Source organism: Bos grunniens, chromosome 27, assembly GCF_055505025.1.
Source record: "Bos grunniens cultivar Pamir isolate PY7600 chromosome 27, Bosgru_T2T1.0, whole genome shotgun sequence".
NCBI lineage: Eukaryota > Metazoa > Chordata > Mammalia > Artiodactyla > Bovidae > Bos > Bos grunniens.
Window position 1 is genome coordinate 34,956,117 of NC_141191.1, and position 18,771 is coordinate 34,974,887.

The 18,771-nt window shown below is 45.7% G+C and overlaps 1 protein-coding gene and 1 long non-coding RNA gene across 9 annotated transcripts in view; one reads left to right on the forward strand and one right to left on the reverse strand.

Annotated features, from left to right (window-relative positions):
* Positions 1–10,911: 10,911 nt before the first annotated feature.
* LOC147343768 (uncharacterized) lies at positions 10,912–13,471 on the reverse strand. The gene is made up of 2 exons (XR_015156203.1): positions 13,126–13,471; positions 10,912–11,007 (listed from the first exon to the last, which is right to left on the reverse strand). It is a non-coding gene; the product is annotated as an uncharacterized LOC147343768 (long non-coding RNA).
* A 47-nt stretch (positions 13,472–13,518) lies between these two features.
* The window catches only part of ASH2L (ASH2 like, histone lysine methyltransferase complex subunit), a 32,916-nt gene continuing 27,663 nt past the window's right edge, over positions 13,519–18,771 (forward strand). For 5 of the 8 annotated variants that reach the window (XR_015156201.1, XM_086380230.1, XM_086380228.1 and 2 more), the window contains exons 1-3: positions 13,519–13,723; positions 14,376–14,442; positions 15,440–15,585. Coding sequence is in view for 5 of the 8 variants with exons in the window: in XM_086380230.1 (XP_086236356.1) it covers positions 13,533–13,723; positions 14,376–14,442; positions 15,440–15,585 (404 nt within the window). In the remaining 3 variants the exon portion in view is untranslated. The remainder of the gene's footprint in view (positions 13,724–14,375; positions 14,443–15,439; positions 15,586–18,771) is intronic. The other 3 variants (XM_086380229.1, XM_086380227.1, XM_086380226.1) reach the window with 1 other exon arrangement.

The window sequence follows — 18,771 nt, forward strand, 5'->3', positions numbered from 1 at the left end:
ATTGTGAGTTAAAAGTTATTATGTGCAGGGAGACCATTCTAAAAGGAAGACTTGGAGCTGCTATTTTTGTTTCTCTAAGGGACTTCCCTGGTGTCTCAGAGGTTAAAGCGTCTGCCTCCAATGCGGGAGATCCGGGTTTGATCCCTGGAGATCCCCTGGAGAAGGAAATGGCAACCCACTCCAGTATTCTTGCCTGGAGAATCCCATGGATGGAGGAGCCTGGTAAGCTACAGTCCACGGGATCGAAAAGAGTTGGATAGGACTGAGCGACTTCACTCACTCAGTAAGGTTCTGAAGAGGAATGTTTTAGTTTCCAGTTGCTGTGTTTGACTCAGTGCTGCCTCCTGCTGGAAAGCTTTGTTAAAACAAGGGACCATTCCTCTCCAAGTGACTCCATTCCATTCCCTTAGATGAAAAGCCAAGAGTGGTTCAGTTCAGTCCAGTCGCTCAGTCGTCTCCGACTCTTTGCGACTCCGTGGACCGCAGCACGCCAGGCCTCCCTGTCCATCACCAACTCCCAGAACTTACTCAAACTCATGTCTGTTGAGTCGATATCAAAAGTGGTACCTGTGTTCAAGCTCCTGGTCCCTCCGCCCTAACCTGGGAGAAGCAAGTCTTAGTTGCTCAGTTGTGACCCCATGGACGGTAGCCCGCCAGGGTCCTCTGTCCATGGGATTCTCCAGGCAAGAATACTGGAGTGGGTTGCCATGCCCTCCTCCAGGGGATCTTTCCTGACCCAGGGATCAAACCCAGGTCTCCTACATTGCAGCCAGATTCTTTACCATATGAACCACCAGAGAAGCAAGGACAGTCAGAACTTGGAACTGTTGAAACTTCTTAGCCTCTACAACAGCGGTTCTGTTTTGCATTGGAACCGTGGGTACAAGTGTGATTGTCATTCAGGTTATCCCAGCTCCTGGGATAGTTTCTGCTTCTGAGCTCTCTGAGAACCACCTGGGAGCCCACCACCGCCCCCTCCCCCCCGCCCCTCCCCAGCTCCTGAGCTGAGCCCCTAACTCAGATGAGGAACCTTGACAGCGTGTTAGAAAGCTCCGTGTCCAACAGAGGTACACTGACACCCAAATATTCTGCACCCCGATGAACTTACCACACCTTTCTTTACTCAGTTCACTGACCGATTGTGCCACCAGTGTGGAGCTGATCTGATTTGGAGAGAGAGTAGTATGACTTCCTCTCTCGGTTAGCTCCATAGATGGCAGATCAGCCTTCTCCCGGCAAGGAGCCATCCCACTGCACAGAGAAAAAAGATCTTCGTGGGTGGGCGCTTTGTAGAGTGAGTGTCCTGGGGTTCACCCCTCCCGCTGTTCAGCCCTGTGTATGGAAGTGCGCCCCCTACAGGAACAAGACGGCACCACCACTCTCCGCTATCAGTTCAGTTCAGTTGCTCAGTCTCTTTGCGACCCCGTGGACTGCAGCATGCCAGGCCTCCCTGTCCATCACCAACTCCTGGTGCTTACTCAAATTCATGTCCATTGAGCCGGTGATGTCATCCAACCATCTCATCCTCTATCGTCCCCTTCTCCTCCCGCCTTCAATCTTTCCCAGCATCAAGGTCTTTTCAAATGAGTCTGTTCTTCAAATCAAGTGTCCAAAGTATTAGAGTTTCAGCTTCATCATCAGTCCTTCCAATGAATTATTCAGGACTGATTTCCTTTAGGATGGACTGGTTGGATCTCCTTGCTGTCCAAGGGACTCTCAAGAGTCTTTTGCAACACCACAGTTCAAAAGCATCAATTCTTTGGCACTCAGCTTTCTTTATAGTCCAGCTCTCACATCCATACATGACTACTGGAAAAACCATAGCTTTGACTAGATGGACTTTTGTTGGCAAAGTAATGTTTCTGCTTTTTAATATGCTGTCTAGTTTTGTCATAACTTTTCTTCCAAGGAGCAAGCATCTTTTAATTTCATGGCTGCAGTCACCATCTGCAGTGATTTTGGAGCCCAAGAAAATGAAGCCTGTCACTGTTTCCACTGTTTCCTCATCTATTTGCCATGAAGTGATGGGACCAAATGCCATCTAAGATGATGTTTCATCTAAGTTTTCTGAATGTTGAGTTTTAAGCCAACTTTTTCACTCTCCTCTTTTACTTTCATCAAGAGGCTCTTTAGTTCTTCGCTTTCTGCAAGATTTAATTGAGAACTTCCCTGGTGGTGTTGTGGTTAAGACTCTGTGCTTCCACTGCAAGGGGCATGGGTTCGTCCTTGGCCAGGGAACTGAGATCCTGCATGCTGCCCAGTGCAACTTAAAAAAAAAAAAAAAAAAGAATGTAATTGGAATTACTACTCAATAGTGACTGGATAGTCCCTCCCTTGACAAGATGTCCTGTTTAGCACCTCCAACCAGAACCTTCAGCCAATGCTTTCTGGAGACTTTAACTCCATCCCCGGACTTACAACTGCCTTCCTGCAGGGTTGAGCATGGGTTATTGAGAACAGGAGGGAAAATGTTGATCCTGACCCGTGAGACAGCTGACCTGGATGTGTGGAAATACACACGGATGCTACACACTGTACGTGACCAGAGGGGTATTTGGGTCTGGTGTGGGGTGGGTAGCAGAGGACCCTGGCCCTTGGGCCTGCATCATGAACATTTAAATCCTGGAGTAACTGCATGCAAGTTAATGGTTCATTCAGAAACTTCCTTTTGTCAAGGAGGGGAAAGGAAGGAGGTCAAGATTTCATCTCTTGGGACTTCCCTGGCCGTCCAGTGGTTAAGACTATGCTTCCAATGCAGAAGGCGTGGGATCAATCCCTGGTTGGCAAACTAAAATTCCACATGCCATGCAACACAGCCAAACAATGTTTTAAAAAAGTAATCCCTGGCAGTCCAGTGGTTAGGACTCTAAGTTTCTACTGCAGGGAGCACTGGTTCCATCCCTGGTTGAGGAACTGAGATTCCAAAAGCCAGGTCAAAAAAAAAAAAAAGACTTAAAAAAAAAAAAAGGGAATTCCTTGGTAGTCCAGTGGTTAGGACTCTGAGCTTTCAGTGCTGTGGCCTGGATTCGATCCGTGGTCTGGGAACTAAAATCCCACAAACCGCACAGCATGGCTAAAAAAAAGACAAAAACAAACTTAGGTCTCTTCTTACCGCAGAATGAGGCCAGCTTGCTGTCAGGTATCCCCTACTGGAGTCTCCTCTGACAACTGCTGTCCTTCCCCAGGTAGACAGGGGCCCTGCACCGGGCAGCTTCCTTCACACTCAGCTCCTCACTGCATCCCCCTCAGTTCCAACAGAAGGAGCATCTGCCACGTCCTGGCAGAACTTGGTAGGGCTAGAGTGAGGGAAGGTAGTGTACCCTCACTCCCCCAGCCCACCTTCCTGGTCTCCCACAGAAAGCTCTCCATGAGGACTCCCCAGGGCCTGACCCAAGCATTCTCAACAGGCTCTTATCACGACTCCCAAGGATGCTGTAGGAGGAAGGATGCATCTTGCTTGGATGCTGTGATTTCGATAAATATAGGGGATTCCCTGGCGGTCCAGTGGTTAGGTCTCCCTCAGGGATGTCACTGTCATGGCCCATGTTCCGTTCCTGGTTGGGGGACTAAGATCCTGCAAGCTGTGCGATATGGCATAAATGAACAAATATTTGGTCTTTGCCCCAATCTTGACGCAGAATAACCTTGGAATTTCCTGTGATGAGAGTAATAAAGGTGTCTTCTGGGAAGTTAATGAGGAGACTTTGGGAAACCTAAAGATGCAAGGCCCAGGTCATCAGGGGAGCCAATCACATTAGAAGGTGAGTACTTTCAGTCTCACCCCCCACCCCCCACCCCCAAGCTGGGAGGGGAGAAGAGCTGGAACTCCATCATCAGCAAAAGTGAAAGTCACTCAGTCGTGTCCGACTCTTTGCGACCCCGTGGACTATAGAGTCCATGGAATTCTCCAGGCCAGAATCCTGGAGTGGGTAGCCGTTTCCTCCCTTCTCCGGGGGATCTTCCCAACCTGGGGATCAAACCCAGGTCTCCTGTATTGCAGGCTGAGACACAATGGAAGACCAAGAATACTGGAGTGGGTAGCCTATCCCTTCTCCAGTAGATCTTCCAACCCAGGAATCGAACCCGGGTCTCCTGCATTACAGGTGGATACTTTACCAGCTGAGCTGCTAGGGAAGCCCATCCATCATCAATAGTCAATGATTAATCAGTCACCCCTATGTAATGAAGGCTCCATTAAAAACCCAAATGAGAGGGTTCAGAGAGTTTCCATGTCAGCGAGCACGTGGAGATCTGGGGATAGTGGGGTGCTTTGAGAGAGCATGGAAGCTGTGTCCTTTCCCCCACACCCTGCCCTGTGCATCCGTTCCATCCAGAAGTAAAGTGTTTCTCTGATTCTATGAGCTTCTCTTGCAAATCAATGGAACCTTCCCTGGAGGAGGAAGTGGCAACCCACTCCAGTATTTTTGCCTGGGAAATTCCACGGACAGAGGAGGCTGGCGGGCTATAGCCCATGGGGTCGCAGAGTCAGACATGACTGAGCACACACTCATCATTAACCCATGCCCTCTTAGCACTCAGGATGGGCCCTGAGCCTCCAACACTGTTCATCCTCTAGCTCAGGGGTTCCCAGCCTCCAGGATCTAATGCCTGATGCTCTGAGTGGAGCTGATGTAATAATAATGAAGTGCACAATAAAGGTACTGTGCCGAAATCATCCTGAAACCATTCCCCACTCCCTTCCCCGGGTCCATGGCAAAATCGTCTTCCAGGAAACCTGTCTCTGGTGCCAAAAAGGTTGTGGACCACTCCTCTAGCTCCTCACCTGGCTACATCAGCAGTTCTCAACTTTACTGGACATTGGAATGACCTGGAGGACTCGTTAGGGCACAGATTTCTGGGTGGGACTCCCTGAGTCTCTGATTCTAGGTCTGGTAGGGAGCCTGAGACTTCATTTCTAACAAGGCCCAAGGTGAGCCTGCTGCTGCCAGTCCTGGGACCACACTCTGAGAACTGCTGAGCCACATAATTTGACAGCAGTTTTATTCATCCAAGCTTACCACAGCAAGCCTACATCCACTACAAGGGCCAGAGTGGAGAGCTAGCCAGTCAGTGCCCCTGAGTCCCAGGACTGACAAGCACCAACTTGCTTCCAAAGTCGTCAGATGCACAGGAGCCCCTTACCAAGCCCTCTGGGCTGCTTTCCGTGGGGACTGGTGACAACTTTGACCTCACAGTGGGACAAGCCTCATTCCTAGGAAAGAAAGGCCGTACTGTTCATCAACAAGTGTTTCTTAGAATGCTTTCTATGTGCCAGCCCCGGGGCTAGGTGTCTGGGATACATCAATGAACAAAGCAGATAATCCCTGGAATTTGCTGGTGGTCTAGTGGTTGAGAATCTGCCTTGCAATGCAGGGAACGCAGGTTCCATCCCTGGTCAGGGAACTAAGATCCCACATGTCTTGGAACAACTGAATCTGCAACACAACTAGAGAGTCTGTGTGCTGAAATGAAAGAGCCCATATAATGCAGCGAAGATCCTGCGTGCTGCAACTAAGATCCGATATGGCCTATGTTTATTTATTTATTTATATAATTTATATATTATATATAAATTTAGATAATTCATTAAAACATATTAATATATTACATATTTATATATAAATAACATATCATTTGATATATATTAATTCTATAGAATTATATAATTCTATAGGATAATTATCATATTTTACTTAAATAATATATATTATAATATATAATTAATACATATTAATTACATAGAATTATATAATTATCTCTATATAGAATATATTATATATTAAATATTTTATTTGTATATAATTATATTAAATAATATATAATTATATAATATATATTGTATATTTAATATATTATTCACTATATAGTCACATATATAAATAATTTATTAATATTGTATATTATATTTATGTAAAATCCATGCCCACATGGAGATTTACCTCTTTCTAATAAAAGGAAGAGTAGAACTCTTTTTAAATAGTTGAGTAGGACCCAGGTACCTGGTTACTGGAAGTAATCATGAGTCTTTAGTCAACGCAGTTTATACACACTGGAGATTAAGGACCAAGAGCTCCAGCAGAGACTGAAGGAATGCCCCAGTGAGACAAAGCACCACAATAATTATCTCCATCTTTGTGACAATTATAATGAACACAAAATGCTTTGTTTTGCTTTATAGATGATAAAAACATTGGGGCATGGGGTGGTGTGGGGAGTGGGTGAGCAGTGGGAAACCCTAGGAATCTGTAGAGTTCTGGGCATCTAACCAGATGTTCTTTTTTAGGAAAGGGTCCAGAGACTCTTGGCCAAGGCTGGTACAGGGATGGGACATGCTTGAGTCCATACAATCTCTCTCTCTCTCTCAGATGCTGAAGCCTTCTGGGAGCCCAGGATCCTCTCTATAAAGTACAAATACAGTTCTTCTGGAGGCTAACACTTTCATCTTGGCCAGTGTCACAGATGAGATTCTTGGGCCACAGCTCAAGTTGGCAAGGAATTTATCTTTCTTTTTATAATTCTCAACTAAAAAAAAAAAAAAAAAGAGCACAACCTAAAAGCTGAGAATTATGTTCTATTTCGTGGACAAAACTCAAGCTCAAAAGATGGTCTCTTAGCTCTGAAAGGCTGCTCTGAAAAAAGTAAGGGAAGAGCCAGGATATAGGAGTTTTTGCAATGAAAACCAGGTAGTTGGAGCATGAAAAGATTACTATTAATGAAAGGAAAACAGACACCTCAAGTTAAGGAATTTAGCGCACTTTTCTGTGCATGGAAGGTGCAAGACTCTGGGCTCATGGAAAGGGCTTCCCAGGTGGCACTAATGGTAAAGATCCTGCTTGCCAATGCAGGAGACATAAAGAGACCAAGGTTCGATCCCTGGGTGGGGAAGATCCCCTGGAGGAGGAAATGGCCTCCACTCTAGTATTCTTGCCTGGAGAATCCCATGGACAGAGGAGCCTGACAGGTCACAGCCCTTAGGCTTGCAAAGAGTTGGATAAGATTGAAGCAATTCAGCACGGGCTCATTGAATTCATCCCTTCCATATGCATCTTAACTATCTAGGTTAGCATCCTGCTTTCTCATCCTGAGTCCCCTCAGGGTGCACCTTCATGGTGACTCTTGTAGCGATGGCTGGTGGTAGCGGCAATGTCCTTTGTTTACTGATATGGCAGGTGACATCTTTTCTTCTACATGATTGAACATAGTTTCTTCTTTACCTTCTCTTTACATTTCTTCATATAATCCCACACAGGATTTCTTGTGAACTGTGTTCTGTTGCGGGCTATATACCTGTCTCTTCCTAGGAGTTTGTGTTTAAGTCTCTAGGGACAGGGATTCCGGTGTTCAGGGTGGGGGCAGCTGGTGTTTGATGCTACCTACCCACTTGGGCATCCACCGAGCCTTCCCTCGCGCCACCTGGTGTCCAGTTATGGGCCCTTGTGCATCCTCGGAGCCTTGACCCTTGAGCTCCTGCTGCTCCCTCTGCTACATACGGACCAGGTTAGAGGACACAGGAGTCTTCCCGCCTCGTCTGGGCCACACCAGGGCAAAAAGGTGCCTGCAAGGCTGAGTCCCAGGCTACCTCCACCTAGACTTTACACAATCATGGCCCACCCCTTCTCATCTCCTGGGTAGTCTCTTCATGAGGAAGGAAAAGCATTTATCCCAAATATTCTACTTATGTCTGAGCCCTTTCTGGGCTTCTAAGGAACAGATATAATAGGCCATTTCTTTTTCCCTCTGCCCTGTCTCCTGGAGGCAGTGAGGCACAGTAGAACCATGTGGGAAGCTTTTTTAACTCTATCAGTTCAGGGACCCCTCTTTTACAGAGTTCAATCATACTGTCCAAAGGGCAGTGTCTTTTTTTAAGCTCCCAAGATGATTTTAATGCAAAGCCAGGGTTAAGCACTTTGTGGGGAGGGAGAGAGGGAGGGAAAGTGGTAGAAGACTAAACAGAGAGAAGAAGGGAAATTTACTATTTCAGAAACTCTTCCGCTACACCTGCTGTATTGTGAGCTTTATACAAAGCTCCGTGGTAGCCGAGCAGAAGCCCCTGGGGCCTTCTGGGGATTTGGGGGGCGGTGTGAGGGTGAACAGGCCTTCCCCATATCCTCTGCTTTAGCTCCTCTCTGAAGCACCTAGATCACAGTATCTGATGCACATTTCCTGAGTTCTTTTGCAGATGCTAAATCCACCACCCAGGGGAAGAAATGAACTGGTGACCAGGAACACACTGCACCCAGACCTACTGGAGCCTAAGAATTGTTAAGCCCTGACATCGCCCTATCACCTCACCAACCAATTAGAGAATTGTGCACGCACTGACCATATATCCTGGGACTTCCCGTCCCTCACCTTGCCTTTAAAAACGTTTTCCTGAAACTCATCACTTCCAAAGAGCAAAATTTGAATTTGTCGTGCACCAGCGACTATTAACATAGCATTGATGTTGTATTAGGTATGAGTAACCGAGATGACTTAAAGTGTATGGGAGGATCTGTGTAGTTATAAGCAAATATTACACTATTTTATTTAAGGGAACTTGAGCATCTGAAGACTTTGGTTTTCTCAGGGGTCCTGGAACCATCCCCGCCTCAGATTCTAAAGGATGACTCTATTTTGCTAAGGGCAGGCTCCTGGGAGGAAGAAGAAGGTCAAAAAGTGGGTTGTTAAGTTGTAGGACTTTCTGAAAACCTTCATTCATCTTTGAAGGCCCAGCAAGACAATATTCATGCAAGGGCTGAGTATGGGTACTGATGTGTGTGTGTGTATACGTGTATGCTCACACTAAAGCTGCTTCAGTTGTATCTGACTCTTTGCGACCCCATGACTAGAGCCCACCAGGCTCCTCTGTCCATGGGATTCTCCAGGCAAGAACACTGCAGTGGGTTGCCATGCCTTCCTGCAGGGGATTGTCCCTACCCAGGGATCAAACCCATGTCTCTTACGCCTCCTGCATTGGTAGGCGGGTTCATTATTACAAGCCCATGGGTGCTGATAGAGACATAAAATGGACACAGATTTGGGTCCATTTCTGCAGAATTGGAATCCATGTATCTTCTTTTCTGGACCATGCAGTTTGCAGGATCTCAGTTCCCCGACCAGGGATCAAACCTGTGTGCCCTTTAGTGGAAGCATGGAGTCCTAATCACCGGACCACCAGGGAATTCCCTGTTTTCTTTTTACGTGAGAAAACTTTGGTTCCTTAAGGGTCTGAAACATCTTCTTTTCCTGCTCAAAAGATGATAGAAGTACTGTCATCGAACCCAAGTTCATGTGCCCGACACATAGTGAGACCACACAAGCCCAAACATCGGAGCAGAAAAGGTCTATCGCAGGGCCCAGCAAGGGAAAAGGTGGTTTGGGCTCAAAAGACCCAAACTCCCAGATGGTTTTCAGGAAGAAGTTTTTAAAGGCATCATTTGGAGTGATGGCAGCAGGGCTGAACACCACGGAGCACGCACATGCATACCAACAAATACGTACAAAAGTAGGATCACAGTATAATACTGCTTTTTAATTTTTATTTCCTTTTTCATTCTCAAGTCCAGAAATTTGGGGAATTCTCCAGTGGTCGAAGGTTCACACCTGGTTGGGGAACTAAGATCCTGTAAGGCATGCAGCACTGCCAAAAACAAAAACAAGTCCAGAAATGACATCAGTCAAAATAATTGCTTCTTAAACTTATTAATGTCATCTAAAATAATTAAATCTTATATTGTGAAACAATGGGCTTCCCTGGTGGCTGAAACAGTAAACAGTCTGCCTGCAACGTGGGAGACCTGGGTTTGATACTTGAGTCAGGAAGATCCCCTAGAGAAGGGAATGGCTTCCCACTCCTGTATTCTTGCCTGGAGAATTCCATGGACAGAGTAGCCTGGTGGGCTATAGTCCATGGGTCACAAAGAGTTGGACACAACTGAGCAACTCTCTCTCTCACATACACACACACACGCGTGTGCATGTGCTTGGTGAAACAATGGTCACAATACTATTTTAAAATGTGTTATCTAACATTTGCCATTCAAGTCAGAGACAACACCCCAAGCAAAGAAGAGGAGGCAAGAACGAACTGAATGTGGGTTGGGGAGCTGATCCTTTTGAACATTTTAGAAAAGTATATTATGAATAAGATATCATGGTTTAAGAGGGAAAGAATTCCCTGCATTAGACCTCATACCGAAGAGCCAAATGGGATTCTAGACTGTGGGCCCACCAGAAAATATGCTTCTTTTTAACCAGGACTACTGAATCATATGCACCCACATAAAAACTGCAGGAAGCAAGGTTTGCAGAGGAGACAACTTTGATGTGGGTCTTGATGTAATGCACGTGGATGTGAGATGGAGCAAAGGGCAAACAGGATGCAGGAAAGCAGAGCAAATGCAGGGAAGCAGGACCAAACCCAGGAAGCTGCAGATGGGGCAGGTCCTGCTGAGCGTGGTGGGCTCCCACAGGACAGGGAGACCACTTGCTGGGCGCTTTTGAGCACGGAGCTGAGTCTGACTTCTCTCTGAAAGGCAGTAAGTACCTTCCTCAGGCAAGAAGTGATTCAGTGGTGTATGGAAGGACTGGCCAAGATATACTGGAGTAGGAAAGCCTGAAATGGGGGAGATTCAGTTGAGAGTTTCCAAAACCGTGTTTCTGTGTGTGCATCCTAAACCTCCAACCCGGTGCTCTGTTAGTGATTTTAATTTTAATTAACCTTGAGGAGGTGCCCAGTTTGGTGGATGTCTTGCTTTCAAAGCCCAGAAGTTAGGTCTGGTTCCTCCTTGCCTCGTCTACCTTTACTCACAGGTGAGCCGGTCATGGAATTCTCCTCAAGTCTTGATGCTCAAGTGATCTTCAAGTACTCTCTTAACTTCTCACCATTCCAGTTCCTGCCTTCTCCAAACTTCGACACGGAATTCTTCATTTTTCCAGTTCTTCTGCTTTCTCAGGTGCCATGGTTAAATCATCTGAACAGCTTTTTATCGTCTTTGATTGTTCCCCAAACTGGCTCTGTTTTACCTACAAGGCAACAGTGAAAACTCCAAGGTTTCCATTCATCTTTGCTGTTATATGTATGTTGGAAGACAGCATGGAAGACAGAAATGGCAGCCACAGAAGATGTATAGGCTCAGAGCTCAGCCAACAATATTTCCCCTTGGTCTCCTGTTCCCCTATCAGTAACGGCATCTTTGTTCCACTGCCCCTTCTTTCCTCCAGTCTCACGAGATGGAGCCCCTCCTTGCCATCAAGAATAACCTCTCCATCTCTGCCAGTTCACTTAACTCCGCACCCACTTTCTTCACAAAGCTGCTCCATCAACCACCACGCCTCCTATATTTTCAACCTCTCCCTTCCTATTGATGCGTAAAGCTGTTTCATCAGTCTACCCTCTGCTCCAACTCTGCATTTCCTTCAGAAATTGTTCTCTCCATCCAATTGTTCTCTCACCTTCAGAGCCAAACATGTATTTAGAGACTATTTCAAAGCCACTGAGACAGAGCAGGGAATCGTGTAACACTCAAACGAATTTGACAGATGTTGACACTTTGCTGTATTAACTGAGGTCTCTTCTTTACAAAAATAAAATGCATCAGGAAAAAAGAGGAAATGTGCGTCTGCACACCTATGTCTACTTCTAGTCCTCTATTCATTTCTCAATCCATTGCAATGTGGATTCTGCCCCCACCAATTACCTTTTCATTTTTCAATTAATTTTAGAGTTGCAAAGATAGTTCAAAGAGGTCCCCCATATAATCCAGCTTCCCCTACAGTCAGTATCTTAAAGCACAGTACAGGGAACAAAATAAATTTGTTATAATATTTATCATTTAACTACAGACTTTATTATTCAGATTTCACCAATTTTTCCACTCGTGTCCCTTTTCAGTTCCAGAATACAATCCAGGACCCCACTTCAATATAATCGTCATGTTTCCTTGGTCTTCTCTAATCTGTGAGTTTCTCAGTTTTTCCTTGTCTTTCATGATGTTCACAGTTTTGAGGTGTACTGGTTACGTATTTTCAAGAAGGTCTCAATTTGTATTGGGCTAATGTTTTCTCTTGATTAGTCTGGGGTCGTGAATTTTTGCAAAGACTTCCATAGATGAAGTAGAGTTCTCCACTGCCTCACATCAGGGGATAACTGATAACAACATGACTTCACCCACTGGTATTAACCTTGACCACTTGGTTAAAGAGATGTTTGCCAGTTTCCCCACTGTAAAAACTACTATTCTCCTTTTCCACATTCTGTTTTAGAAGTAAGGCACTAATTCCCTCGCACACACTTGAGGGACTGGATAATTCAAATTCTACTTGCTGGAGCAAGGAGGTATCAAAGATTTTTGTGGCTATATGTTAAAATTGCCACTATAATAAATATTAGGGGGAGATACTTTGTGCAGTTATTGTTTCTTCTTAAAAGTTTCACCTATTTGAAGCATGTATCACCAACAATTTGAAAAATAATCTGTATCAGCCGGTAGTATCTACAAGCTACTCCTTCAATTTTGTTAAAAGCAAGAAATTGGGAAGAAATCAGAAATCAAATATCTATGTATTCCCAATCGTTCTTGTGTGTGGTGTCCCAGAGGTTTCACAGCCTGGGACAATACATCAGGGAGTCAGACTGGATTCCCCGTATGACTTTCTTTTGTAAAGTGGTAGAAGAGTGGAAGTGAAAGTGTAAAAAATAGGGGGAAAGGTGTATCTTTAGGCAGCTTTCTAGAAATTACGATGTAAACACTGATTTCTTGAAAGATGTCCTGGCTCTAATACTTCCAGGAGTTTGGATACCACGACTCCGAATGACTCCGCTCATTCCAACATCACCTCCCTGCACTGTCGTTGATTCCTCAAGTTCTTACCTTTGGCCTATTACCTGTCCCTTTCTCTAAGGACCAAATTTCTCTATATTCATAAGTCCTCCAGCACCTTAACACTCAGGCTTCATTTTCCTCCTCTTAACGGTATTACGCTGCTTGCAGCTTCAGGAACACAGTGCTTCCGACTTTTTCCGCCTGGAGACTCCATCCACGTCCCCTCCCCGGCGTAGATGGGGTTCTGGGATTCAGTCCAGGCGCCCATCTGCAGATGTCACTAACCTGCTCAAAGTGGCAGATCAGGAGGACAACTTACGATAACAAACTCCTGGGGTGGGAAGGCATGTTCCACCTCTAACGGTGAGAGGCGTTTGCAGAACACAACACAGCGTCCAGGGCCTCTAGGCCGCCAGCGCTCTCAGGGTGCCTCATCTGCACGGTGACTTGCAGTCTCCGCCACGAAAATGCGCTGCGTCCACTTTCATACGAACTGCGTCCTAGAAAAAACCCAGCAAGCCCCGACCACCTTCCGCGGGCTGCATTTGTAGCTCTGCAGTCTCCAGGTCCCGCCCGCCAGACCTTAAAGCGGACTTGGAGAGAGCCTTCCCCAGGCAGACGGCGGACCCACCGTGAGTCCTTTACTGTTTGAAGGTGAGCAGGCCGGCGAGCATCTCGCGCGAGAAAGAGGTAGTATTCTCGCGAGAAGTCTAGAAGGCGGCAGTGATGGCGGCGGCGGGAAGCGGACCAGGACTGGGAGTGAGCGCAGGACCAGGCCCGGCAGCAGCTGCTAATGCAACACCGGCAGAAGAAGGGGAGACGAAGCAGGCAGCAGCCGTAGCGGCCGCTCCAGCCGGAGAGGGGACGTCTGCTGCTCCAGCCTCCGCGGAGCCCGGCTCCGGAGAGGCCGAAAGCGGGTAAGGCACCCTGCGGCCCGAGGAAGACCGGGGTAGCGGGCGGGAGGCCGGTCCCTTCTGAATCCCGCCGCTCCCGTGAGCACTCCCATCATCCCTCCTCCGAACCTAGGCCTGGCGGCCAAAGGCTCACCCTGCCTTTACCGGGGCCTTCGTCCCGCCCGCCGCTATACCCGTCCTCTCTGAATCGTATCTCAGGCTACGCCCCTTTGCACACCTTTCCCGGTTTCTCGGCCTCCCTCCCAGCCCTAGGTCCCCCGGCAGGGGGTTGGTAGCTCCCCCGCCCGCTTTTTTTTAGCAGGAACCCTTCAGAATTCCCAGAGAGGGAAATCACTTTGTACTGCCAGGCTGGAAGGAGTATCGGTCCCTCTGAAAACAGAGATGGAGAGGTGCATCTCTGCGAACCTCCCCAGGGACTAGTTCTGTCCGCTGTAGACTTGTCTGCAAGGGCGGTTAAGGTTTCCTTGTGCCCCACGGGCTTGAGTTCATCTTGGCCGCCTTCTTCCTAATGCTGAGCATCCTGTCTGAGCATCGGCTTGGCTGAAAAAGAGTAGGGATGTGAAGTTCAGCTGTACTTGGATCATCATCTTTGGGAATAGGCGTTTTCAGGTTTTCTTCTGAAATTTCTTCCATGAATGCTCTCCTTATTTTACAGTGATGCAAACTCGGTTGATGTAAGTGGTGGCTTGGAGACAGAATCCTCTAATGGAAAAGATACACTTGTAAGTATTTGAGTGTTTCTACTGCACAGTCAATAGGATTGGTTTTTTAAAGAGTTTGTGTGTCCACCCCTGCCCTAGCCGCCCCTCCATTCAGGTCTTTTGTTTTCTTTACATCCGTGATGCTGTGAATTTGTAGGGAATGGGCTCCAACAGTTCAGACTCCTTTCCTTTGGTTCTCACACAGTGTGCTGCTCTGGGTGAAGCAGGCTGGCGCTTCAGTTGAGCCCAAATACATTTCAAGTACTTTTCTCTTTGACGTCCTTCTTTTTCTGATCCTTTTCCGTCATACGTTTCAGGAAGGTGTCTCAGCTGTTAGTGTTCTTAATATGCTCAATACACACATAAATTCTCTTGGCAAGAATCTTGCCCTTAACTTGATTGTTTACAATGATGCCAACGTGGTGGGTAACATTGTAGACCCTTCCAGTTTTGTTCTGCAGGGTATTCATTTTTGAACAGTGCCCATTTCTTTGAGGAGAAGGCAATGGCCTCCAGTACTCTTGCCTGGAAAATCCCATGGACGGAGGAGCCTGGTAGGGTGCAGTCCATGGGGTCGCTAAGAGTCAGACAGGACTGAGCGACTTCACTTTCACTTTCATGCATTGGAGAAGGAAATGGCAACCTACTCCAGTGTTCTTGCCTGGAGAATCCCAGGGACAGGGGAGCCTGGTGGGCTGTTGTCTGTGGGGTCGCACACAGTCGGACATGACTGAAGCAAGTTAGCAGCAGCAGCATTTCTTTAATATCTACAAGATTACCTTTCTTGTAGATTTGCATGTATGTGGCCAAAGGAGCAGCTCTTAAGTTTTCTAAAAGGCCTAGAGAACATGTGGGGGTACCCTTCTTCTCTCCCTTTGCACTGGTCATTTTGGCAAAGTACTGGAAAATAGCAATTCCAGGCAAAAGGGTTGTTTGTGTTTTTTTTTTAAGTTTTTAAGCGAATCAAAAATACAATCAGATCAACTGACACGATTCTCTGATGGTTCTGTGGACACAGGAAGGTGCTGGGGATACTTCAGAGGTGATGGATACTCAGGCAGGCTCCGTGGATGAAGAAAATGGCCGTCAGTTGGGAGAGGTAGAGCTGCAGTGTGGAATATGTACCAAATGGTTCACAGCAGACACCTTTGGTATAGATACCTCGTGAGTATTTTTCAAAGTCCTTTGTGAGAATTGCTGTGTTAAATAGTAGATCTCAACATGTCCAACAGATGGTCCCACTCCAAGGATCGAACCCAGGTCTCCCTCACTGCAGGTAAAGATACCATCTGAGCCACCAGGGAAGCCCAGTTAGGTGTGTGGGCAAATGTAAATGCATAGGATTTCCCATGACTCCTGATTCTGGTTCAGTGAGTAGTAGGATTTGAATCAGAAATTGTTTTAATAGTCTGAGCATGTTTTTAGTCTACTAAGGGCATTGCCCTTAATAGGTAGAATGGTAGGTATTATCTTTGTCTTTGTGCTTAGGAGACAAAACTGCAATTACAAAGCATTACATAAACAAATTTGAGACAGTACCATTTAAACCTTGTATTGGATATTGTGGATTTGGGGGAAAGGATTGGTGTACATGGTGGATAAACCCTGATGTCAAAAATTTGAGATGGCAGGTGCCTCTTCATGCCTGACATCCTTTTTCCTTTTGGTTTCTAACTCACTCCCTTTAGGTGTCCTGAATTCTCTGCTCAGCAAAATCAATTTCCAGTCTTTGCCTCTCTTCTAGTGAATTAAAATCATATTAAGAATTTGAGAATGAAAGGCTCCTTATTCAGGAGATTCAGTCAACAGCTAGCAAGAGAGCATTACTGACTCACTGTCTACCGAAATGACTATACTGCTGGCTCCCTTGGGTGTTCTTTCCATATTCAAATAAATGTATATAAGACTATCTCAAAAGAGGGCTGCATTGTTAGTTCTGAAACTAACGTCCCTTGGGTTGGTTTGTGAAGAAATACCTTCCTTTATAATCTGTTGAATGCCTTCTAGTTAAAAAGTTAAAAGTAGTGTTAATATACTAATTAACATGTGACTGTTGATATTGAAGGATTGAATGTTTTAAACAGAAAGAAAAATACTGAGTGGTCAGAAGAATTGATCTTGGTAGAAAGACCTAAGAGAAAATATACAAGCTGGTCAGTTAGGAAAGACCTTAAATTGGGCCACTTTCACAAGGAGAATTTATTTGGATAAACAGGGCCTAGGAAAGGAAATTTACCAGAGAGATAACTCGGAGGGATGCAGAGACGAATCAAACCGTAGTTCAGAGGTTTGCTGGTGACCAGTGTGTACCTGAACTTGAGAAGTTACACCTAAAACCCAGTGGGTTGGACAGATTATCTTTTATGGCAGATGGAGGGAGTGAGTGAGTGAGCTAGCAGGGTATGAAAAAAACTGCTCTAACCACCTGATCGTGTTTGTTAATAATTGTATACCTGCTTCTCTCTCCTGTAAATGAGCTTACCACAACAGGCTGTTTGTAGAAGGGGCTGTAGAGAGAGGTACAGGTGAGGGAACTTGATCTTAACATTCATAAGGATGTTTCTTACTTCCTTGAATGGTGGTGGTAGACACACACCTGGAAATATCTCTTTGAGGATACGTTAAATTAGTTTCGGCAGAACTGAGCTGAAGATAGTTGCACAGTCATGTCCGACTCTTTGTGATCCCTTGGACTGTAGCCCTCCAGGCTCCTCTGTCCATGGAATTCTCCAGGCAAGAGTACTGGAGCGGGTTGCCATTTCCTTCTCTAGGGGATCTTCCTGACCCAGGGATTGAACCTGGGTCTCCTGCGTTGCAGGCAGATTCTTTACCAACTGAGTTTCAGCAGAGTCCACGATAAACCTGTCTTTATTTTGATTTCTTCTTTTCCAACTTAAACCAGTCTTTGGTTTCTCTGTTGCTTTCTCCTTTGCAGGACCAAGCTTTTCCTATGCTTTTCCAGTCACCAGCACGGCCACCACGCTGCACTAAGGCACGGGTCCTGTTAGCCCCCAGTTCCTTCCACCGGCTTCTCTGCCTTCAAACAGTCAGGCCTGCCTTTGCCCCCGAGCTCATCTCTTAGGAAGTGAGCTGACACCTACCAGGAGTCTCAGTGGTTAGGACTCCTTTCACTTCCTGCCCCCTCACATAAAATCATCCCCTAAGCTTAACCAGTTTCTTTTCTTCTTGTATACTTGCTTGTCCAATTTTGTTATTTCACTCTATGTGAGGCCTTTTTTTTTAACCTTCTGTAACTGCTGAAGAAGCTTCTCACATATTCCCTTTTCTAATCTCTTCCTCCCTTCAGACCTGTTCTATCACCAAACTTTCCGCTTTCACCACATGGCTTCCCCTTCAAGGTGTTCCTGTTACCCACAGAGAAAATTCACTTCCCCAGGCATGTGAGGCCTCTGCTACTTCCTACCTTTCAAGCCTTTCAGCATATCTCTGACAACTCCCCTCCCCTGGCCAAACTGGTGTGCACCAGATTGCCCCTTTGCCTCCAAATTTGCAGTTTCTCATCTATACATGAAATAGCTCACCTACAGAAAAGAAAAGCAACTTGTCTTTCCAAATCCAGTTCATAATTTGTGTCCTCAAAAAATCTTCCCTAACTCTTAAATCTGAAGTTACTACTTCAGTCCTTTAAATTCTTAAAAACAGGACTTTCCTGATGGCCCAGTGGCTAAGACTCCACACTCCCAATGCAGGGGGCCCAGGTTCAATCCCTGGTCAGGGAACTAGATCCCACATGCCTCAACAAAGATCCTGTGTGCCACAACCAAGACCCAGAGCAGCCAAATGAATAAATATTTAAGATAATAATAATGTGTTTCAGAAAAGAGAGTGTTAAAAAATAAGTAAATAAAAAATAAATTCTTAAAGATGGTCATCTGTAGGATTCATTTGGTAATGAGGCAGGTAATGTTTTTTGACTTCTGTGTTGTTCTTGAATAATTATTTACATTTTGAAGTTAATCTTTTTATACCTCTGTCTGCCCTTTCCAACAATTTTATTGACACTTTACAAAGAGACTTAAATATAGATATTTCAGTGCAAAGATATTCAAAGAGACTGCTTTGTCTTCTTCCACAAGTGTTTTTAGGTGTTTAAAAACTGTAATAAACTAGCCTGGATAGGGGCTCCAGTCAGAGCCTGCCAGATGTTGAATCAACCGTGGTGGATAATGTCCTGCTAAATTTTTGTGACAGAAAAGTTCAGCTATTTGTAAAACTACCAAGGGCCCTGTTTTGGTACCCTTTTCAAGTTTTAAGAGTGTGCTACTATATTAGCATCATTATCTAACTTTCACTGAGGGAAAGGATCCCTGTTGATGTACTTCTTTGAAG